General features: G+C 43.7%; 1 protein-coding gene across 2 annotated transcripts in view; it reads left to right on the top strand.

Annotated features, from left to right (window-relative positions):
* Positions 1 to 24,540, top strand: part of TRPC5 (transient receptor potential cation channel subfamily C member 5) — a 326,934-nt gene that overhangs the window by 116,461 nt on the left and 185,933 nt on the right. For both annotated transcript variants that reach the window (XM_074323867.1, XM_074323866.1), the window contains one exon: positions 12,655 to 13,053. In XM_074323867.1, the coding sequence (XP_074179968.1) occupies positions 12,676 to 13,053 (378 nt within the window). In that variant the 5' untranslated portion in view covers positions 12,655 to 12,675. The remainder of the gene's footprint in view (positions 1 to 12,654; positions 13,054 to 24,540) is intronic.

Here is a 24,540-nt window from a genome sequence, read left to right as displayed (position 1 = left end):
TTGTTGCACTTGATGTTATCCCAGAGGTCTCTTAAACCATCTTCATTGTTTTTTATTATCTTTTTCTTTCTGTTGTTCTGTTTGGGTGATCTCTGCTAACTTGTCTTCTAAGTCGCTGATTTGATCCTCTGCTTCATCTAACCTGCTGTTAATTCCTTCAAGTGAGTTCTTTATTTCATAATTGTGTTATTTCTCACTGGTTGTTCATTCTGATTTCTCTATCCTTCTTTATGTCATCTCTAAGCTCCTTAAACATTCTTATTATCAGTGTTCTGAACTCTGTCTCTGATAGGTTTGTTACCTCTGTTTCATTTGGTTCCATTTCTGCAGGTTTCTTCTCTTCTTTTATTTGGGACATGTTTCTTTTGTTTCTCCATTCTGGCTGACTCTCTGTGTTTACTTAGATGTATTATGTAGAGACCCTATAGTTCTTAGTTCTTGCTGGGTTATCTTATGTAGTATGTGTCCTTTATATTTGACTTATACTACTTCATTCTTCTCCTCTACGTGTGGTCCAAAGGTGACTCTTGTGTTGTGTATGTTGTCCTGTTAAATAAAGATCTTTAATTGCTTTTTGCTTGTGAGTAGGTGGGGTTAACTCCTAGACTGACTAGTTGTGAGTCTTGGTTCTGCCCAGCGCAGGGTGTTCTACTGCATGAGGGTTGACCACTTAAATGTGGTTTGTCCTCTATTGGCTCTTGTGCCTGTAGAGAATTCCCTCTGGGTGTGTCAAATCCAGTATTACTCTGGTTTGGTGTGGTGTTGGCCTCTGGGTTTGTTGAATTTTGTGCCTCTTAAGCTGGGCCCTGGTAGGGCAATTTCAGAACAAAGCAAATCACCAAGCACAACAACAACAGTGAAGAAAAAATCAAATACATTCACATGTAAAAACAACTGACAACCCCCACTCAACACAGGCAAAGATAGGAAAGATATAAAGACAAAACAAAGAAAAAGAAAAAAAAAGAAAAAGCAGTGCCAGTCTTGCCTTAAGCCTACCAATTAATCTCCAGGTTGTCCTCTGCTGTACCAGAGTCCTCTGTGTATTGTGCAGGCAGAGCCGATCACCTGGTGCCCAGAGTGATGTTGGGACTACAGGTTTAAATGCGTGGGGCTGAGGGGTTTGGATGGTAGTTTCTACAAAGTCAGTGCAGTTTCTGCCCTTGCCTGTACACATGCACACTGAGAGTAGCACCACCAGCCCTGTATCCAGTTCTCCTGAGTCTTAGGGCACTTCTTCCGTGTGTGTGTGTGTGTGTGTGTGTGTGTGTGTGTGTGGCAGGCGGGAGATTTCTGAGCTGCTGAAAGCCCAGAGCTCGTCTTCCACCTACTGCTGATCCCTGGGAGTTCCTCTCTAGGTGTAATTTCCCTGCCCTAGGCGGGCCAGAAAGGGTGGGGGCTGGGAGTGGAGGGGTCTTCTCTCTCCCAGCCCAGCCGTGTCACACTCTTCCCGCAGGCCAGAAAAGGTGGTGGCTGGGGGTGGAGAAGTCTCTTCTTTCCTAGCCCAGCAAAAATCACACTCTTCTCAGCCTCTTCCGTGGGTCAGAGCTGCACGAGGGTCTTCCCAGTGCCTGAGCACTAGGGCTCCTCTGTAATCTGAAACTACTCCTCAATTCAGGGGCCAGTTTAAATCTCTGGAAGGGTGGGAGTAGGATTGGAAGAGTGGGGGGAGGGGCCCAGGTATGGAGTTTTTGTCCTTTGTCCTAGGGCCCAACTGGCTGCCCCCTTGGCTGGAGAGATCATCTGTGGAATTCAGGGAAGGAGCCCACCTCCTGGCTTTTGTGTTCTCTGTTCCCTCCTGGGGGATCCCCTGCGTCTCTGCAGCTGTGGATGCTGGCAGCGTTTCCACCGTTGCAGGTGCAGCCTCATTCCCACAGCCGCAGATGTGGGCCGCATCTCCACTCTGCTCCCTTCCCTCTTCCCCTGCTCACCCAATTTGCCCACCTTCAAGTAATCCTTGCACGAGTCTCTTAGCTGTTCTCCGTGATGAGCAGAGTACTTTGATGGGTTATAGATGTCCTTTTTGTGATAAGATCTGGAGGAGAACTCAAAAAGTGTGCCCCGCTGCCACCATTCCTATGACGGCACTCCACATTTTTCCATATCTTTAATTTCACTTTCTGGAGACTTACTTTCTGAGCTATCTTGTTGCCTTGGTTATTCATGGCAATTAATAATTTATTGTTTTTCTTCCTAGACATCTACATGAGTGGGTTCTGCAACAGGTTGATAGGAAGAGGTCTTTCTTTTGTTTTCCAGTACATGTTGGTAGAATGTTTTATTTTCTCTGTGACTGCAGCCTTTTTTTCTCTCACACTGTAGTATTATGTTTTCTCTGCACTATTCCAGCTTCTCACACAATGGGGGAATTCCCTGGAAGGCGGGCTTCTCCTCTGTTAACAGTTTGCCTGGGTCATAGGGCACCCCGTTCCTGTGGAGATGAGGAGAGCTTTTGAAGTTCCAAAGTTCTTCCTGCACCAGATTCAGAGCCTGTGTGTTTCAGCAGTTCTGTTTACTCCTGCAGGGATCTGCCCAGATAGGTGGGGACAGGGGCAGGGTGAGTTGTGCAAATTGGCCCAGAGCAATGGTGGCAACCACCACCACAGCCTGTCCTGCTTCCACAGCTACCTCCTCTTTGCCAGAACTAGTTGGGCTTTGAATCTGTGTCTGCGGACCACATTTCTCAGAACTGCATATATTCTGTTCTTTTGATCTGAAACTGCTAATGTTCTGCTTCTAGCACTGGGTAGGTGGGGGTGGGTCGAGCTCTGGGAGGGTAGGGAGGGGGCGGCTATTCTCAGTGCCTAAGGCTTCTGTTTTCTGTGTCAGTGAGGGCTTAAACCACCGTTTTCAGCCTTCTTCCCTCAGTCTTTGCTCTGAGGTCTCTGCCGTGAGCATTGGGTTCACCTGTGTTATATGCTGTCCTCTGAGCCCTGTGGGCTATAAACAGAGCCCTAGCAGTCGGAATTTATCCTCTCCCACAGCTGCAGTAATTCTGGAATGCAACAAGTTCGGAACACTGAGCTAGGTCTGCGTTCTGTGCCCGTTCGGCTCTGTCTCTGCACTTCTCCCTTCCTTCCTCCCCTGCCCACCTTTAGGTGAATTCAGTAGTGAGACTCTTCATCTTGCCTGTCTGCTGTGCAGGGAGTCCTTTGTGGAGTTATAGTTTTTCAATTTGTTGTAAATTCCAGGGGAGATTTCCAGAGGCTCACCTCACGCCACCATTTTGATGACGTCACAATTCTGTTTATCTTTTCAAATAGCTAGCTCTTGGTTTCATTGATCTTTTGTATTGATTTACTTAAAAAAAATTTTTAGCCTCTATTTCATCAATTTCCTCTTGGACCTTTCTTCTTGCCTCCCCTCTACTCACTTTGGGCTGTGTTTGCCTTTCTTTTTCTAGTTCCCTTAGGTGTAAGGTTAGATTGAGTATTTGAGATTTTTATTTTGTCTTTAGGTAGGCCTGTGTTACTATGAATTTCCCTCTTGGGACTGCTTTCGCTTTGTCCCATAGTTTTGGGTTGTTTTGTTTTCATTTTCATTTGTCTCTAAGTATCTTTGGATTTCTTCCTTGATCTCATTGTGAACCCATTCATTATTCAGTAGCATGTTATTTAGCCTCCATGTTTGTGTGTTTTTTAGGGTTTCTTTGTAATCGATTTCTGGTTTCAGACCATTGTGGTCAGAGAGGATACTTGATATGATTTCAATCTTCTTGATTTTATTGAGACATGTTTTGTGGCCTAACACATGATCTATCTTTGAAAATGTTCCAAGTGCACTTGAAAAGAATGCATATTGTGCTACTTTGGGGTGGAATTCTCTAAAAATATCAATAAATTCCATCTGGTCTAGTATGTCATTTAAGGCCAATGTTTCCTTACTGGTTTTCTGTCCATTCATATCAGTGGGGTGTTAAAATCCCCTACTATGATTGTATTATTATGATTGTATTACTGATGATCTCACCTTTTATGTCCAGCAATATTTGCTTTATATATTTAGGTGCTTCTTTGTTGGGTGCATAGATGTTTACTAGGATTATATCGTCTTGTTCAATCGATCCCTTTTTTTTTTTTTTTAATTAGTTTCAGGTGCACAAGACAAAGCAAAACTTAGACGTTTATCATTTATATCCCTCACACTGTGTGAACCCCCCTCCCCCCATCCACTATCCCTCTGTACGTTCCCAAAACCTCTCACCTTCCCCTTATCCCCACCCCCCCGCCCCTCTAGCAACCCTCTGTTTTTCCTCCATGTTTCCAAAACTGTTTCTGATTAGTTCATTCACTTATTCTTTTCTTTAGATTCCGCATATAAGTGAGATCATATGGTATTTGTCTTTCTCTTTCTGACTTATTTCACTTAACATAATGTTCTCTAGGTCCATCCATGTTGTTGCAAATGATAAGATTTCTTTCTTCTTTATGGCTGCGTAATACTCCATTGTATAAATGTCAATCGATCCCTTTATCATTATGTAATGTCTTTCTTTGTCTCTTATTATGGCCTTTGTGTTAAAGTCTGTGTTTTCTGATATAACTATTGCTGCCCCAGGTTTTTGTTTGTTTGTTTCCATTTGCATGAAATATCTTTTTCCATCCCTTTACTTTCAGCCAGTGTCTTTCGATCTGAAGTGATTCTCTTGTAGACAGCATATGTATGGGTCTTGTTTTCCTATTTGTTTAGTTACACTGTGTTTTTGATTGGAATATGTAATCCACTTACATTTAAAGTGATTATTGATAGATCCATAGTTATTGCCATTTTATTATTCATCTTTATGTTCTCCCCCCATCCCCTTCTTCTTCATCTAAAAGAAGTCCCTTTAATATTTCTTGTAATATTGGTTTGATTGTGATGAGCTCCTTTAGCATTTTCCTGTCTGGAAAGCTCTTTATCTGTCCTTTGATTTTAAATGATAGCCTTGCTGGGTAGAGTAGTCTTGACTGTAGGTCCTTGCTTTCCATCACTTTGAATATTCCGTGCTAATTCCTTCTTGCCTGGAAACTTTATGTTGAAAAATCAGCTGAGAATTTTATGGGAGCTCCCCTGTAAGTAACTAGTTGATGTTCTTTCATTGCTTTTAAGATTCTTTTTCTTTAACCTGTGGCATTTTAATTATAATGTGTCTTGGTGTGGGTCTTTTTGGGTTCAACTTGTTTATATCATTCCTGGACTTATTTTTCTATTTCCTTCATCAGGTTAGAAAATTTTATACTCATTATTTCTTTAAATAGGTTCTCAATCTCTTGAGTTTTCTCTTCTCCTTTTGGTATCCCTATGATGCAAAGTTTGTTATGCTTCATGTTGTTCCAGAGTTTTCTTAAACTCTCCTAATTTCTTTTTTTTTCTCTCCTTTTTTCTTTCCCAGTTGGGTATTGTCTGGTACCTTGTCTTCTAAATAGCTGATTCAATCCTCTTTTTCATTTAGTCTGATGGTGATTCTTTTTAGTCCATTCTTCATTTCAGTTTTTGTATGCTACATTTTTGACTGGTTCCTTTTTATGGTTTCTATGTCTGTTTTTATGCTTCCTATTTATTTGTTGAAGTTCTTCCTGAGTTCATCTATTCTACCCCTAAGTCACTGAGCATCCTTATAACCATCGTTTTGAATTCTGTATCTAGTAGTCAGCTTGCCTTCATTTTGCTTAGCTCTTTTTCTGGAGTTTTCTCCTGTTCTCTCATTTGGGACATATTTATTTGTTTTCTCATTTTGGCTGCCTCTCTGTGTCCCTTTCTATGTATTTTGTAGATCTGCTACATCTCCCAGTTGTGGCTGGGTGGCCTTATACAGTAGGGTCCCTGTGGGACCTAGTGGCAGTCTCCCTGGTCACCTGCGCTGGGTGGTCCAGGAGTGTTGTGTGGGTTGTGTGTTCCTTCCTCTTGTAATTGAGCCTTGATTGATTTTGGCATATCAGTGGGTTTGGTTTAACCCTCAGGCTCAGTGGATTGGGAATTGACCATGTCTACAACTTATGGGGTACTGTGGAGGGGGTTTATCCTGTGGAGTGGGATTCACACCCACAGGCTCTGGTTCCTTTCGAGACCACCCTTTCAGCATTTCACTCGTGGGGCTAATTGGATGGTGCTCTGCTGTGGTGTGATGCCGACCTCCAGGTATGTTGGTTCCAGGGCCTCTTGACAGGGCCTCTGGTGTAGGCCCAGGTAAACTACTGCCTGTGACTGGCCAGGGACTACTTGGTAGGACCTACAAAGCAATCTGTGGTTGGACCAGGAGATGTGTGGGAGAGGCCACGCTGTGAGCCAAGGATGGCTACCACCAGTGTTGGGCCTGGGGTAGCTCTGCAAAAAGTCCAGGAGACCCCAAGGCCTGCTGTTGCACATGGCTCCCATAAGGCTCAACCACTGATAAAACATTGCGTGGTATGAGACCTGAGTGAAGCAGTGTCTCAAGGACTTACCAGGGTGGGGGACAAGTGGTGGTCACCAGGTTAACATAGATTCTGGTTTGGTGCCAGTGCTGAACCTGGAGCTATTCAGCAAAAGTCTCACAGCACATCAAGGTCAGCCTCCACCTGTCTGGCATCCATGGATCCCTGAGAGTTGTTCAAGAAAGAGTGCGATGCGGGTGGGACTGGCTGCTTTCCAAGTGTCTCTGGAGTTGCACGAGTTGAGTGGAGTGGGGTCCTACGGAGTCACCAGGGTGGAGTGAGTGAGTGTAGCAAGTAGAGTTCACCAGGCCAATGCAGATTCAGATTTGGCCATGTAGTGGAGGGTTCAACAAAGGAATGATGATGCATGCCCACTGGCTTCATGGGAGGTGGATTCTATACAATAAAAACAGCAGTTTTCTCTCCGGTCCTTGCCATGAAATCATACAACTCAGTCTCCCCCTGTATGTCTGATGCCTCCTGAATCACCGTCCCTCAGTCAGAGTCCAGCGTGAGTACCTGTGAGTGAATTAGTCTGTATGTGGGCCTTGTAAGAGGACATGTGGTGCCTCAGCCTTCCATCGCACCTCAACAGAATTCCCACTCTTTTTCACAGTCAGATGCTATGTGGGCTCCTCTTCCCAGCACCAGAACTACAGGCTGGGGAGACAGCGAGGGTCTGTGGTCCCTTGCTCCTCCATGGGGGACATCCACAGCTGAGATTCTCAATCACCACTTGCAGATGTTGGGCTGGCCTGTTCTGCATCTCTGCCCCTCCTACAGTTTCAATGTGTATTCTTTTTTATATTCTTAGTTATAGGCCTTATGTTCAGCTAGACTTCAGATGGTTCTCCAGGTTGATTGTTCTATAATTTAGTTGTAATTTTAATGCTGTCATGGGAGGAGGCAAGTGCAGCATTCATGTACTCTGCCATCTCTAGTTACTCTTTGAATTGGACATTCAAATTTCCTGTTTTAATGTAATTTTTTCCCCTAGAAAATGTATTGCTTTAAGTCACTAGCCACTGCAATCAGTTTCTATCATAGTGTCTGGTATATATTAATTAAATGTATTTATTATCTGCCATTCACACTTGAAATTGTACAAGTTTCTCAGATTAAATCTACTTGCCTTAAAGAGCTCTGAATAGATGAACAAGTGGAACGATAAGCTTGGATAAGGATGAGAGGTTACAAGGGTTTTGCCATTCAAGCTCAATCCTCATGGCACAGGATGCAAGCCACACACAGATACCATGTCCCTCCAAAGACACTTTTTTTTTTTAGTTAGGTGGAAAGCAAGGCTTTTTCTCCTCACAAAGTCTTGAGCTGGGCAGTGATATGGGCTAGGATTTGGTATGACCACTTTGCTCCTGACCTTCTGCCCAGCCAATTGATCTTGCTCTTTAAATCACATCATTTAAGCCCAGAAATGTCACAGATCCCATTATAGAAAAAAGAAGCACAAAAAAGAAAGAAAATGATAAGCCCCCTGAGGCAGCCAGTTTGGCCATTTCTAATCTTTCAGCCTTGGGGGACGATATTGGGAGTGGGGTTCACTTGTAGAATGGTATTAAGTGCTGGCTGGTTTCATTTTGTTCAGTTAAGAGTACACCTCAAGGCCAGTGTGTAATGAAGGGAAAGCAAACCTCATCTCTTGCCTTAGGTTAATAGCCGATGAATGCAATCTACCAAGTATAAAGTGTGATGGGAAGGGAACTTCCCAATAATATACCCTCAGGAGATTGCAGAAATTCTATTATTAGTTAATTGTCCCAGAATAATGGCAGAAGAGGACTAACAGCAACAATGTGGATAGTGGATTGGTCTCAGAGCCCAGAGTGAGGCTGAGGCGAAAGCTGTGAGGGTCAAGTGGCTCTGGCTGTGGAGATTGGAAGAGGGCAGGGCACTACACAAGTCACTGGACATCTACATAAGCCTACATGTAGACTGACACTCCAGGGAACCCATTTTATATCATTCAATGGATAGTGTAGAGGTGGACATGGTTACATAAAAGAGATTTCCAAGGCTGGATACCAGGACTACCTTTTGTCCTCTATCATATTTTCCCTGTCCTAGACACACATCTCTGTACTTCCAAGGCCATTGTACTCCAAAGGCCATAGCAACTTTCCTCATTAAGTTGCTACTATCTGTTCAGCCATGTGATTTATTATTCCTTGCAGGGTTACTTTTAGAGATGTAGTGACCTGAAGCAAAGGAGTGACTCTCATAGTACAATCTCAGACAAACCTCTGGAAAAGATATTTTTCTCTACAAGGGAATACTATGAAGCTTCTCATAACGCAACCCACCGAAAATGTAACAGGCCAGATTAACTTCAAATGCAAGAGATTAAAAGTAAAACTGGACTCTGAATTGACTATATATCATTCAATTATACTTACTTCCAGTCTCAAATCACCATGATTTTACTGTCCTCTCTCTTCAATACTATAACCCATGCATCTGGAACATAGTGAGAATTTAACGAATGGTACTCCTTGTTGCTTTCATTATCATTACTATTCGAAGCAGTAATAATATTGCCACAGTACCTGGCACAGCACCTAAGATATTATATATTCAAAACTATAATACTTGTTTTATTGCACCAGCTCCTGGCCCAGTGGCTGAAACATAATAGAGCACTGACTAAGTTAGTTCTCTCCATTCTCACCTTTCCCTGGGATACATTTGTCTTTAGTTTCCCACATAGCAATGCCTTACTCAAGTGGACACAGATCTTCTTATAGCAGTAATGCTTAGCCCAGCACCACCAGTGACACCATCTGAAAAGATACCCAGCCTTTCTTTTCATGGTAGACTATTAAGTGGCAAATGGGCAGCAAATGTTTAAGATGATTTTTTTCAGATGAGGAAACTGAGGTTATGAGCTGTTAACTTGGAATTTTAGCTCACCTCTAATCCTTATATTTTATTATAGCCTGGAAAATATGCCCCCACCACTGTCTCCCAACTAGGCCATGATCAATCTCACCACCTTTGCTCTTACACTCTGCAGTGCCTGGACTACCTGCACATTTTTACATTTAATTCATCTTCCAAGGACTGGATTAAGAGCTGTCTCCTCCATTAAACCTTCTCTCAAACTTCCAGCCCTCCCTGTGCCCTTTCTGAAATCCGAAAACTTCAAATCAGTACCACATAATTTAGCACTTCATTCCATAACCTTGCCAATCCTCCTCAGCTAGATTGTATTTGCTCATTAGATAAACATATCCATTTGTTAGGCATCCATTGTGTGGCAGACCCTGTGTGAGTGCTCGGAAGACAGGAATCAAGGTACTCCTACCCTAGTGGCAGGAAGACAAACATGCAGTTGGGTGACATTGGAAAATTGTGATCCAAGTCTTCATGGCAAACTCAGAGGAAGATTGGCTAACTTTCTGAGAGTATTGGGAGAAGGCTTCATAGAAAAGGGGAACTATAAGCAAGATACTGAAGTAAAGAACGATTTTGTTAAGTAGAGAGAGTAGGATGAAGCCATGTGCAAATTGTCATAAGACGACAATTCAGAGAACATGGCTCAGTATGGTTTGAACTTAAGGTGGGACGGAGAGAGACAAGAAAATATCATGGAATATTTACTCATTCATTCATCATACATGTATCAAGCATCCAGAGTGTGCTGGGAACTTGGTTAGGTACAGGTGCTAGAGAAACAGGCCAGATGCAATCTCTGCACTTAAGATTTATGGCTAATTGGACATACAAATAATTACCCAGTAAGACAGAGAAATATATAACTAAAAATTATGGTAATCATCAAGAAGGAAAATAGTACAATGGAGAGAAGACTATGAAGGAACTACTTTATAGAGGGTAGTTAGTGAGGGTTGCGCTGAGCCAGTGAGTGACATGTTATTGAGGTTGGAAAGGTGAATAACAGCTAGAGAAGAGTGTTCTAGGTGGTGATCAAAGGTCTTAAGGTCGAAAAAATCTTGGCATGTGGGAAGAATTGAAATAAGTTCCACAAGGCTAAAGAATAGTCACAGGGATGTAAAATACAGCATAGGGAATATAGTCAATAATATTGTAATAACTATGTATGGTGTCAGATGGGTACAAGACTTATTGGGGGGATCACTTCATAAGTTATATAAATGTCTGATCACTATGTTGTACACCTGAAACTAATATACTACTGTACGTCAACTATAATTTAAAATAAATTTAAATAAAGAAAAAAACAGTGAATGAGGGCGAGACAGTGGCTTAAGATGAAGTTGTCGAGGTAAACACAAGCCAAGACCTAGTAGACCTCAGACAGGAGTGTTAATTTTATCACATGAACAGCAGGAAATTAACCAAGGAGGAGTAAAATGGGATCAGGTTTATGTTTCATGAGATAATTTGGGGATGGTGTCATAGACAATCTGGAAGGAGAGAGAATGGAGTCAGGATGATAAATTCTAAGGCTGTGAAATGGTCCCAGTGAGAAATGATGAAAGCAGAGATCTGTGATTTCGTAGCCTCCAAAATTGACTAGTATAGTGCTAGGGACGCAGAAGGCTTCCATGATGTTCACATTGATTAAATAAATATAAACTGAATTGGGTTGTTGAGTCTCTTTCCAGGAAATCACACTGTCTCTTCCTCCTCCTCCCTTTTTGTTTATAATGGAGACAGGGAGGCAGTCTACATTTAGTATTATTAAAGTAATTTGCTGTGTAGTGACAAATGTGTACTCTAAGTACTACTTTCTTTCAGTCACTGCTGAGTTACTTGAAAGTAGCACTGGAAAATATCAGTGCTTCTCAAGACAGCCACACAGCACCTTGCTCTCCTGAGATTTGCCATTTAGGACTATTCAGGGCAAGAGGTAACATTCACCTTCAAATACTAAGTTCCCAGAAGATCACAAGCACATAAATTGCAAATGTCATTTGGTATAATATATGCTTCTCTCTCTGCCAAGACAGGGATGTAATTACCTGGAAAAGTGAGACAAATATTTGTGGGAGCTTAATGTCTTCATCTCTCTTATATCAAGATGAGACAAGAGGCCCTTTATTACATTACCATTTCCTTTTGCTGGCAAAACACTTTGGTAATGAAAAACACTTAAATAAGTCCATCCAAACAGCCTCCAGAGGATCCTGGAGGCCTCAGGGATAGGAGGAAAGGAGAGCCAATCACCTAATGCATCTGAGCCTCATCTTCTCCCCGGGAGAAGATAGCCATTCCTGTTTCACAGGGCTAGTACAAGGAGTCAATGAAGAATGTGCTTGAATTTGACCTGTGAACTACAAGGCAGGAGCTTTATACTGTGATTCATTATATGCAATTGAAGGCAAAGACTGTCTTACTTTCTCCCAGAGAAAGTTAAACACATTGCAGGAACACAATAATAGGTTTTACTTTAAAATTAATTCTATGAAAATCTGGCTTTAGATGTGGTACATGTAAAACAGACCATTCACTTCTCAGATTTGAATCAGATTCTCAGATCTGTCAGCTCCTTGGTTTGGAATGGTGGAGGGAAAAAAAAATCATGATTGGGTAGAATGGGTGCATGTTTTTCTTTTGCAGCTGGTGTTGGCCTATTGGAACCAATACCCTTTCCCCAGTGAGCAGCATCAAGAAGTGTGGTTTCAGGTAGCACTAAAATGAGATTGCAATCCAGGATTTGCATCTGGGGCAGATGAAAATGTAATCTTGAAAATCAACACAAGCCCACAAGCCCTGAGCGCAAGGGAAATTGGCCAAAGATGAGCTCCAACATTGCATCACTAATCAGAAGTATTATCAGGAGTATTTTCAGGCAGCAGAAGGGAAGGAAGGAACTATTAATAGACTGTGCCATGTCTCAGGAGGTTTACCCTGAGCCAGTTGGTTTAATAATGCATTATCTTACTTAACTCTCGCAATGGCTTTATGAGGCGAAAATCATTCTTGAGCACAGGTCCTGGAACACAGTGAGCAGTCATTAATGATAACTGCTATAAATATTGTTAATATTGATAACCTTAATAAACTGAAACACGGAGGGCTTGCCTTGAGTAACTTATCCAAGGTCACAGAGCTGGTAGAGCCAGGATTTGAACCCAGGTCTTTCTGACCCAAATGCTTGGGCTTTTTCAGCTATACTCCTTTGCAAGAAGAAAAAGATTATGACATTAAAAGAGTTTCGAATTTTCCAATCCCTTATTCAGTCTGCCTCCATAACTGGCCATTTGAGACCTTCAGGTACCTAAGAATGTCTTTCATCTCCCTCTCTCTCCTCACTCAGGTTTCTAAATTGATATCAACCATGGCCCAACTATACTACAAAAAGGTCAACTACTCACCATACAGAGACCGCATTCTGCTGCAAATTGTGAGGGCTGAAACAGAGCTCTCTGCAGAGGAGAAGGCCTTCCTCAATGCTGTAGAGAAGGGGGACTACGCCACTGTGAAGCAGGCCCTACAGGAGGCTGAGATCTACTACAATGTCAACATCAACTGCATGGATCCTTTGGGCCGGAGTGCCCTGCTCATTGCTATTGAGAATGAGAACTTGGAGATCATGGACCTACTGCTAAAGCACAACGTGTACGTAGGTGATGCCTTGCTCTACGCCATCCGAAAGGAGGTAGTGGGCGCTGTGGAGCTTCTGCTCAGCTATAGGCGGCCCAGTGGAGAGAAGCAGGTAAGAGGAGTCCCTATATGCTGGGAAATAGCCAAGGACAGTAGGGCAGCAAGTTCAGAAGCCTTCGAACTGGAAATGTTAGGTAGGCTAGAGTTGAGACGCCCTGTTGTGGCAACTGTTTACTCTCAGAAATAGCATCTCTGGTGGTATCCTGGAACCACCCTGCATGGCCCATGCTGAGTTTTCCTTAATACTTAACAACCCAAAAGGCTCTCCGTTTCCAGAATATCCAAGTTCCTTCTACCCTCCCTACCCTCTGCTCTCTATCTTCATTTTCTTCCTCTACTCAAAGGTTACATTCTCAAAAAGGAGAGGAAAAATCCTTCTTATCAGCCTCTCTCCTGAAGAAGGACAGGAGGCCTTTCAACAGAGTGCCACAATGCAGATGCAGGATGGGTACAGGTACTCACATATTTTTCTAGTAGCTGACACATGACTTCATTCCACCCCTAGATGTTTTGGTTTTTGCCTTGGTGATTCCCCTAGCCTCTGAAATACCTAGGTTTCATACTCTGGAGTCATCTTTGAGTCTTTCATCTCCCTTTCCTCCATATCTAATCCCTAAGCTATGTGGTTTCTTCTTTCCCAATATATTTTACATATTTTCCTTTCCATCCCAGCTCCCACCACTCTGCCTCTGGTTCTCATCATCTCTCTCCAGGTTGAGTGGTTCTCAAAGTGGAGTCCCTAGACCAGCAGCATTAGCATCACCAGAGGAACTTGCCAGAAATGCAAATGCAAATTTTCAGGCCCTACCACAGACTGAATCAGAAACTCTGGGGGTGGGACCCAGCAAGCTGTGTCTTAACAAGCCCTCCTGGGGATATTTATGCACACTCAGATTTGAGAACCAATGTCCTAGACTAACATGAAAATCTCCTAACTGGACCCTCTGCCTCTAGCCTCCTTCTTCCTCTCAAGACATTCTGAACAATGACACTGGCTAATAATTCCCAAAATAGTGTAACAACCCTATCATTATTGTCCTTCTTTTCAATAACTACAGTGTCTCCTCATTAGAAGAGAAACCAACCCATGAAGCCTAACACTCAATACACTTCATTAACAGTCTTTTCTAGTCCTGTCTCCCCTAGCCCCTTCTAAAGCTTTCAAGTCAAACAGGTCTCTTCATTGTCTCTCTTCCTTTGGAGCATAGCATTGGACACATAGCAGGGACAACAAAAATACAGAGTCATCAAACATGGAATACTACAATACATTAAAAAGTAGAAATAGTACAAATCAAAACCAAAATTGCAAAGTGCTTGGAAAATATTGGTAATGAAAACACTCAACACCAAATCTCATGGGATATGACCAAATCTGTGTTTAAAGGGAATTCATAGCTTTAATGCTTGCATAGTTTAAAAGGAATGAAAATAAGCTAAGTGATAACTTGCAGACTAAGAATTAGAATTGATAGAGCAGAAAGTAAAGATACTAGATTAAAGGTCCCTTGAGTAAGGGACCTGAATCCCCTTCTTCCCCATCAGCATTTAACAGAGCCGAAAGAGAAGAGACCTTGTCTCTCTTCTTCACTGCTATATCCTAGCACTGGGAAAATGCCTGCAACATCACAAACACTCGATAAATATTTATTTTATGAATGAATAGTATGCAACCAGCATTGAGGTAAGTGTCTTATACAACTTACCTCATTTAATCCTCCCAGCAACTCTATTAGGTAACATTACCATCCCCATTCTACCAATTACCATTATTACCATTCCCATTCTACCAATGAGAAAAATTGAGTCACAGGATGGTTAAGTCACTTGTCCAAGACCACAATAAATGTCAGAGCCAGTGGAAGGCAGTGTGGAGGTTCCTGAAAAAATTACGAATAGAATTACCATATGACCCAGCAATCCCTCTCCTGGGTATCTACCCAAAGAATCTGAAAACATTTATACATAAAGACACATGTGCTCCAATGTTCATTGCAGCTTTGTTTACAGTGGCCAAGACATGGAAACAACCCAAATGTCCTTCAATAGATGAATGGATAAAGAAGTTGTGGTATATATACACAATGGAATACTATTCGGCGGTAAGAAAAGATGATATAGGAACATTTGTGACAACATGGATGGATCTTGAGAGTGTAATGCTAAGCGAAATAAGTCAGACAGAAAAATCAGAGATCTATATGATTTCACTGATATGTGGTATATAAACCAAAAACAACAAAAGAACAAGACAAACAAATGAGAAACAGAAACTCATAGACACAGACAATAGTTTAGTGGTTACCAGAGGGTAAGGGGGGTGGGGAGTGGGAGATGAGGGTAAAGGGGATCAAATATATGGTGATGGAAGGAGAACTGACTCTGGGTGGTGAACACACAATGGGATTTATAAATGATGTAATACATAATTGTACACCTGAAATCTATGTAATTTTACTAACAATTGTCACCCCAATAAATTTTAAAAAAATGTCAGAGCCAGGATTAAAACCCAAGCAGCCTAGCTCCTAAACCCACCCTCTTCCCTGGCCATTTAATTCTTAGAATTCCCAGCACAGGAGTTCTCAGATGTGGTAGATCAGTGGATGGATGAGCTCTCTGGAAAGGATTCATCATATAGAGGAACAGCAAAGCAGAGAGGTGTGAACATGTTCCCTACTCAGTCCACATCACCATCCCCATCAAAACTAATTTATTCTGTGCCCCACTTTCCCGGAGCCCCATTAAATGCCTGAGTGATTTAATGTGCCGATATGAACTATGGCTTACCCAACTACCCTGCAGCATGATGATTTTTCCTGCCTCTGAGATTATGTAGCCCTTTACTTGACACTAATCATGTACTACCGTGTTTCCCCAAAAATAAGACCTAGCCGGACACTCAGCTGTAATGCATCTTTTGGAGCAAAAATTAATATAAGACCCGGTCTTATTTTACTACAAGATGGGGTATATATAATATAATATAATATAATATAATATAATATAATATAATATAATATAATATAATATAATATAATATAATATATAATATAACATAATAATTATAATATATTATAATATAATACCGGATCTTATATTAATTTTTGCTCCAAAAGATGCATTACAGCTGAGTGTCCAGCTCGGTACTATTTTTGGTGAAACACGGTATTGGTCAGCCTTACTTGTGTAAATGTCTTGTCTCCATAACTGAATTGTTTCTTAATTGTGTGGCATTCTCTAATGCCCAACTGCTTCCATGCTTCCCCCATCAGTACCTAACCTAGTGTCTAGTATACAATGGGTAATATATAAATATTTACTGATAAAAATGAAGGAATTAAGTGTATCTCCCTGTCACATCAATGTCCAAGTGGATGGTATCCCAGGCGTAAGGTGTCTGACTCTGGGAGCTCATTTGTGGAGCCGGAGGCAGAGCAGACCTGCTCTATTCACAGGCCTCCTGGGACATAGCCAGGGGTTTCTCACTGCTGCACACACAACTGGACATTCTCAGGTTACAATCTGTAGCCAGCAGCAGCCTCATAATTCACAGCAGCCTGCTTCACAGCAGCTCACAGCAGCCGCCCTTGGCACGGGTCCCACAGCCCCATTGCTGGTCACAGCCAGCAGCACAGCACAGGACAGCACAGCCCACGGTCTCCACTGTGTCTCTGTCTCAGCTCCCCTGTCTCTGTGCCAGCCTGATCTCGGTCCCCTAAAATGGCTGGGCTCTTTATACCCCACTGAGACAAAGGTGGCTTAGAGCCAAAGGTGCTTACATAAGGGTATATACAAACAACATCTTCAGGATGAATGGCACTTGCACAACCTTCTATCTTCTTGGACTGGCGGGCCCCACCAGTCAAGGTCACAAGCTGACGGGGGGCGGAGGGGAGGGGAAAGCCTGATTAACTCTATCCGCCCCACATTTCACCCTTTCAGGGTTTCTCACCGGCCAGTCTATCTCTCCAGACTGGGACCTTTGTCCTAGGCCTCTTTGACAGTGGGTCAGAGCCCTGCACCCAGAGGCCGCAACAGCAATACAAAGAACAGCAGAAGGCCACCAGGAGACAAGCCCGCCTCCCAACAGGGCAAGGGCCCACCTCCAAGGTTAGGAGAGTTGAGCCCACCACTCCTGTAGGGGGTCTCCTTTTAGGCATTGAATGCTATCAATCTCCTCAACTAGGGCAGACAGCGCCTGGCTTCCATTTTTCTTAGTATCTGCAATATACACAGAGCATTCAGTATACACAATGGCACAGGTCCGTCCCTGGACAGCAGTTAAAACTTCCAAAGCCATCTGGTTTTGGAGGACCACTTTCCTCATCTGGTCCATGTCCTCCCTGAAGAGGTTCGGGGCCCCATGAGTTTGGTTGAGGGCTCCAATAGTATGCTCAGCAAGTGCAGTTATTTGTGTATCCACCACAATGGAACTGGCTTGGGGACTGAGATTAGCCAACGGATAAAACCACCTGGATGTCGTTTTGACACAGTGGTGCTTGGTTCTAAATGACTCCCAACTCTGGGGTTGGCTTTCTAGTGTAGGTTGTACACTAGTTGGGAGGTATCGCCACCCCCACATACAACGCCCTGTTCACTTGGCAGGGTGGTAGGGCCAGCCATACGAGCCATAAACCCACAGGCTCCCATCTGGAACAAAAACGGTGGGGGCCAACACCTGTTGCTTTTGGCCATTTCACCACATACGACCCTTAGGGACTCAGGTTATGTTCTGACATAGGGCCGCAGGCACCCAGCCCACATCTCTGGTGCCAGCCTGTCGCTTCAAACACATAGGAACGACCTAGGCAAGCTCCACACCTTCACTCATGAGCTACCCCCATCTATCGCATACTGTGTAGCTCAGCCACAGCTTGGTATGGTTTCTCTGCACCCTCATATAGGACAGGATGGTTGCTGCTACCGGCACTTTTCCCAGTTTGTGGTACCAGACTTTTATGGCAGTTCTTGGGGTCCCTTGAATGGTGTCAACATGCAGCAGAACAGGGGACCCCAGGGTAGGCCACAGCGAGAGCACAAAAGTCCCCCACAAAATCGTCCCAGCATCAGGACCTCTGTATATCACAGTCACTTATAGCAGCCACTCAGCCACCACCCCAGGCATCACTTGCAAATCATGAGTCAAACCGGCCCCGCATGGGGCTATCAGGCCCAACCACCGACAGTGGGGGCTTTTGACCCACCAGGGCCAAGTCCTTTGCTGCCGTTCCCCTGCTTTCAAGCATGTGAGTGCTGGCAGCAAAATGTTTCCATTTCTACCATAGCCTGGCTTTAAGAGAATCTCACTTCTGGTAACCTGTAACTGAATGGGAGGGGTCGTTCGATGTAGCAGAGCTTCTACTGGTGTGGGCTCTCTCTTCCATGGTCTCTCATTCTGGAGTCTCAAGAAGTCCCATAGATGCGAGGCCCAGTCACGCATCGTGGGAGGGTGTTTTGACACCCGGAAGCCTTGATTCAAAAAGCTATTGTAGGGTTCAGTCATGTCAGCAGCTTGTGGATTGTACGGGGTATGAAACAACCATTGTACGTCCATCCTGGCAGCCCAGTACTGCACTTCTTGCCCCGTAAAATGAGTAACCCTGTCACTTTCAATGACTTGGGGGCAGCCATAGAAGGCGCACAGCCGTGTAACAGCGACCATTGTATGTCACTGAGCTGCAGTCTGACAAGGTCAAGCAAACAGCAACCCCGTAGCTTTGTCCACTACTGTGAATGCGTACACAGCATTGCGAGCTTTAGGCAAGGGTCCAATGTAATCTGCATGCCAGCGAGTTTGGGGCACCCTCCCTTGCGTAATATGTTGTGTCACGGAGGGGAGCTTCGGCTTGAGCATAGATGGCACAATCATAGCAGGCATCTGCTACCTCCTGCTATTTCAAGGGCAGACCCCAGAGTCTGCTCACCTGCCACATGGTTCTGCTTCCAGTGTGCTGCAATTTTCTATGCAGCCAATGGGCCACATCAGTGATGGGGGCCTGTTCCAACCATCAGAAACCGGGCTGGTGTAGAGACAGGGGAAGTGAGACAGAGACACATTACCATCCTGTGCTGTGCTGCTGGCTGGCTGTGACCAGCAATGGGGCTGTGGGGCCCGTGCCCAAGGGCGGCTGCTGTGAGCTGCTGTGAAGCAGGCTGCTGTGAGTTATGAGGATGCTGCTGGCTACAGGCTGCAACCTGAGAATGTCTAGCTGTGTGTGTAGTGGTGAATAACCCCTGGCTGTGTCCCAGGAGGCCTGTGAATAAAGCAGGTCTGCTCTGCTTCCAGCTCCACGCATTTTCTTCCAGCTCCCCGAGTCAGACAACTTACCCCCGGGATACCATCCACTCGGACATTGACGTGACACTCCCAGAATAGCACATGGCTAACTGATTGAAAAAGACATCCCAGACTTTCATATTCAATCCCATTTGAGAGGAAAGCACAGGGGAAATTTCAAAGAGAGTGCCAGCAATACCAGCCCTGTCTGGGTTTTGAAAGTAGGACAAGTCCTTCTTTGAGGGTCCCCATTTCCCCATCTTTCCCCAGTGCTCTGGCAAACTCTGAGGAAGAAAGATACCAGGTAAACTTACACTAAATTACAATCTAAGACATGACCTTCCCTGGAGAAAACCAGTGCTTAACTCACAGAAATGAATCACTAATGGTGGAATACCAGGCATATGGAACCTGGGGGAAGATATTTGGGAAAAGCTTTCTTTTACCAAGATCCTTTCAGACACACTGCTAGTGTTAAGAACACTTTTATCCATACTCGAATATCACACCATATGTACAAAGCCACAAAACCATCAGCTCCATCCCCAAGTCTCTTCAGTGCCTTCTCTTCCCTTTCTCCTCTCTCTCCCCACCACTAGCCCCTGCTAAATTTCATTTTCTTCCATTGTTCTGACAATCACTGTGATGTCATATGTCAGTAATGTTATAGTTACTGTTGTTATAGACAGGCTGCCACAGTGCAGGAGCTCTGCCTTTCTGGGTGATAGAAATGAGATTTGTTTACCTGGGAGCAATCATGGATGTGAGCAAACATAGGACTCTTGAAGGACCTTGGATCCAGAGGGGTAGGCTACTTTCAGTAAGGCACTCTTCCCACAAACAGAATACAAACACCTATCCTTTTTCATGGAGGCCCTCCCCAATCTTGCCAAGGGATTGAGCACAGCTGACTTTCATCAATCTTGGGTAGATAAACTTGTGCCCTCTTTGGCTTTACTGGGCATGGAGTTTGGCCTCAGGCTGGTAGTAAGACCCCCTCTGCTCCATCCTCACCCAAGTCCGATGTGCCCTTTCACTCTTCTAGCCTATCAAAACTGCTCTTAGATAAAAACTGGAGGCCAGGCATAAATGGCTAACACTGGCTTCAATTATCAACACTCACATGGAGACCTGTATTTTTAAGAGGGACCAGAAAGTAAAAATGGTGATGCTCTATCAGGTAGAATTCTCTGCACTAGACAACACATAGAAGCCAGTGTGTGTGTGTGTGTGTGTGTGTGTGTGTGTGTGTGTGTGTGTGTGTGTGTGTTGTTACTCTGTTGTCTTCTTGTGTGCGTGTTATTCTGCAGTCTTTGTGCTGCTCCAGGAATTGGCCTTCTTGGCAGCATCCACTTCCTAACCACTATGGTCTATTTCCTTAGGGGCAGATTTTGGCGACATGGGGGAGTTGTGATTCCTTGGGTAAACACTCTTAAATAATTCTCAGAATTCAAAGTTTTTGGACCACAGAAGGTTTAATACCAGTCTAATTCTTGTCTATCAAGTCTACCCCCTCAGCCCACTGACTCTGGGAACCATCAGAGAAGCATCATCAGCCGGGAGAGCAAATCCAGCAACAACCCAGAAATGGGACTTGTATCTCTGTATGGTTATAAGCTCAAAGATCAACCATTGGCATAAGAACTTGTCAAAATGCACATTCCTGAGTCCCACTACATACCTACAGAATCAGAATCTTGGGGTTTTGGGCCTGGAATCAGCATTTTAATAAGCGAGTCCCACCTGTTTCTAGGCAGGAGGTCTATGTACCTCTCTGTATTTGTTTCATATGTCTGCTGTAACAAATTACCATACACTGTGTGGCTTAAAATAAAATAATAACATAAAATAAAATAAATGCATTCTCTCATAGTTCAGGAGGCCAGAAGTCCAAAATAAAGGCATTGGCAGGGTTGGTTCCTTCTGGAGGCTCTAAGAGAGAATCTGTTCCATGCTTTGGCTTATAACCAGATCACTTTAATCTCTGCCTCTGTCATCACTTAGAGTTCTCCTCTCTCTCTCCTTTCTCTTATAAAGACACAATTCATTTGATTTAGGGCTCACCCTAATCCAGGAGAGCCTCATTTTAGCTTGGTTACATCTGCAAAGACCCTTTTTACAAATTAAGTCACATTCACAGGTACCAGGGTTTAAGACCTGAACATCTCTCTTGAGGGGACACAGTTCAACCCTCTATGCTCTCTATGAGAAATAATAGTCTAGACAAGTGGTTTTCGAACATTTCTAGTAGCAGAGTCTTTCATTAAATTAAATCCTGCCCTTATGTAAAACAAACCGACCCAAGCAGAGCTGCTCTAGTTTAAGAGCAGGTTGTGGCCCAAATCCCCACTTATTCACACACACACACACACACACACACACACACACACACACACACACACTCCCATACCTGCTTGGTCCTGCAGGAACAAGCATAGCTGGAAAACTACTGGTCCAAAAGATAGAATGAGAGGCTCTAATTCAGAGTTGGAGGTGCTAGCCAGCTTGTAGCTAACAGGGTGGTCTTGGGCAAGCCACAAGTTCTTTTACACATGTCCAGTTTCCTCATCTGTAAAATGAAGCTAACAATACCTGCCCTTACCTAATCTAGGGGCCTGTTGTAAGGAACAAATAAGATAAAGATATGCTCAAGTCCTTTGAAAATGTTTAAATGCTAGACAGAGGTCAATGACTATTACTTTCAGCTTCACTCCATCAGTTTGACTTAGCCTGTCATATTGTGTGGAAAGACCAGTTGGCAAGTGGCACTCATCACCAGACACCACCAGTACAATAAGAGGGAGAGGCTGGTGAGTGAGTTGGCCCAGTTCATAGATTACCTCCTTCTCCCTGGCCTAGATGGCCATGGTCTCCCTTTTGCTGCCAGGCAAGCTGCATGACCTCACAGTCATCCCTCCTAGTTCACTGGAGTCTAAGGATTTGAGCACAGGTAAGTAGAGCTGCTAGCCTCTGTACCAACTGCCCACCCAAGTAATCTTCCTTCTTGATCACTTGCATCAATGCAGGCAGGTGGAAAGAGGCTAAGCCAACCTTCTGCCCATGGCCCACCCCTCAGGGCTCTGCCATAATTACTCATTTGTCTGTGGCAGATGGCTCCAAATTAAAATTGGTCTCACAGATGAGCTAGCAAGATTAAGTCTCAGCAACACTGATAAGTGTTTGTGTTGAGATTGTAGAAAATCAGCAACAAGACACTCCATTCACTCCTTCTCCTATCTCATCCTGGGTCTCAGGGAGAGGTTGTACAGTATGGAGGAGGACACTAAGGGCCCAGGCAAAGAGGACTGGAGTGCAGAGAGGAGCTAAAAAGTCTAGCTATAAATATCACTCAATATGACAGCCAAAAAGTAAAGGAGGGAATTGTAAATGTCACCCTATCTATAGACAGCCTGGAGTGGGAGAAAGAACATAGGCTTTGAACTCAGCCCCTTATTAGGTGTGTTTCCCTAAAGAAGCATTTCCAAACCTCAGTTTCTTCATTTGTAAATGGGAATAATAATGGAGTCTACTTCACAGAGTTATAATGAGAATTAAATGAAAGAATACATGTCTATTATTTAGAACAGTGCCTGACACATAATGAATACTCAATAAATGATAGATACCATGTTTCCCCCAAAAAAAGACCGAGCCAGAAAATCAGCTCTAATGTGTCCATTGGAGCAAAAATTAATACAAGACCTGGTGTTATTTTATTATAAGACCAGGTCTATAATATAATATAATATAATATAATATAATATAATATAATATAATATAATATAATATAATATATAATATAATACCAGGTCTTATACTAATTTTTGCTCCAAAAGATGCATTAGAGCTGATTGTCCAGTTAGGACTTATTTTCGGGAAAACAGGGTAGTACTATACCTACTCCTATTAGTTGAGGCCATGCTGATATTACTTGCTGGCTGATCTCATTTATTTATTTTTTAAAAAGTATTAAGCACCCACTAGCACATAGTACCTAAGAGTTCAGACTGCATGATCTTGGGAATACTGTATACCCTGAGTGAGCATCAGTTTCCTTATCTGTATAATAAGGTGAATGATATTGCCTACATCATAGGAGGTTATGAGGATTAAATGAGAATTTTATTATTATTTTTTAATTTATTGGGGTGAGAATTGTCAGTAAAATTACATAGATTTCAGGTGTACAATTATGTATTACATCATCTATAAATCCCATTGTGTGTTCATCACCCAGAGTCAGTTCTCCTTCCATCACCATATATTTGATCCCCCTTACCCTCATCTCCCACCCCCCACCCCCCTTACCCTCTGGTAACCACTAAACTATTGTCTGTGTCTATGAGTTTCTGTTTCTCATTTGTTTGTCTTGTTCTTTTGTTGTTTTTGGTTTATATACCACATATCAGTGAAATCATTTCTGTCTGACTTATACAAAGTTTAGACAAATCAGTAAGAAGACTCTAGTAGAAAAATGGGTTAAAATGAATAGTTGATTCATAAAAGAATAAAAAAAATTGCTGAATTTACGGAAAAATGGCGGCATGAGGTGAGCCTCTGTAAAGCTCCCCTGGAATTTACAAAGAATCGAACAACAAAAACTCCACAAAGGCAGACAGGCAACACGAAGAGGCCCACTACCGACTGAAATCACCTACAGGTGGGAGATTCGCGCGAGTGGAGGGAGGAGGAAAGGGAGAAGTGCGCGGAGACGGAGCCGCGCGGGCGCAGGACGCAGACCTAGCTCAGTGCTCCGAGCTCGCTGCTTCCCGGAACTACCGCAGCTGCGGGGAGTGAGGGAAGAACTCGGACTGCTAGGGCTCCGCCAGGCTCCACAGGGCTGAGGGACAGCATATAACACGGCTGAACCCAACGCTCACGGCAGAGACCTCGGAGAAAAGACTGAGGGAAAAGGCTGAAAACGGTGGTTTAAGCCCTCACTGCCGAGCAGAGAACGGAGCCTTAGGCACTGAGACTAGCCGCCTCCCTCCCTCCCAGAGCTCGCCCGCCCCCACCTGCCCGGTGCTAGAAGCGAAACAGTAGCAGTGTCAGATCAAAACAACAGAAAATTTGCTGTTTTGAGAACTGTGGCAGACACAAATTCACAGCCCAACTAGTTCCAGCAAAGGGAGGGAGCTGTGGAAGCAGGACCGGCTGTGGTGGTGGTCGCCGCCATTGCTCTGGGCCACCTCTCACAACTCACCCCGCCCCTGACCCCACCTATCTGGGCGGATCCCTGCAGGAGTAAACAGAACTGCT

This window comes from Rhinolophus sinicus, chromosome X (genome assembly GCF_036562045.2).
Source record: "Rhinolophus sinicus isolate RSC01 chromosome X, ASM3656204v1, whole genome shotgun sequence".
Classification (NCBI taxonomy): Eukaryota; Metazoa; Chordata; class Mammalia; order Chiroptera; family Rhinolophidae; genus Rhinolophus; species Rhinolophus sinicus.
The sequence above is the reverse complement of the archived record's forward strand: the minus strand, read 5'-3'. Positions and strand labels throughout refer to the sequence as shown.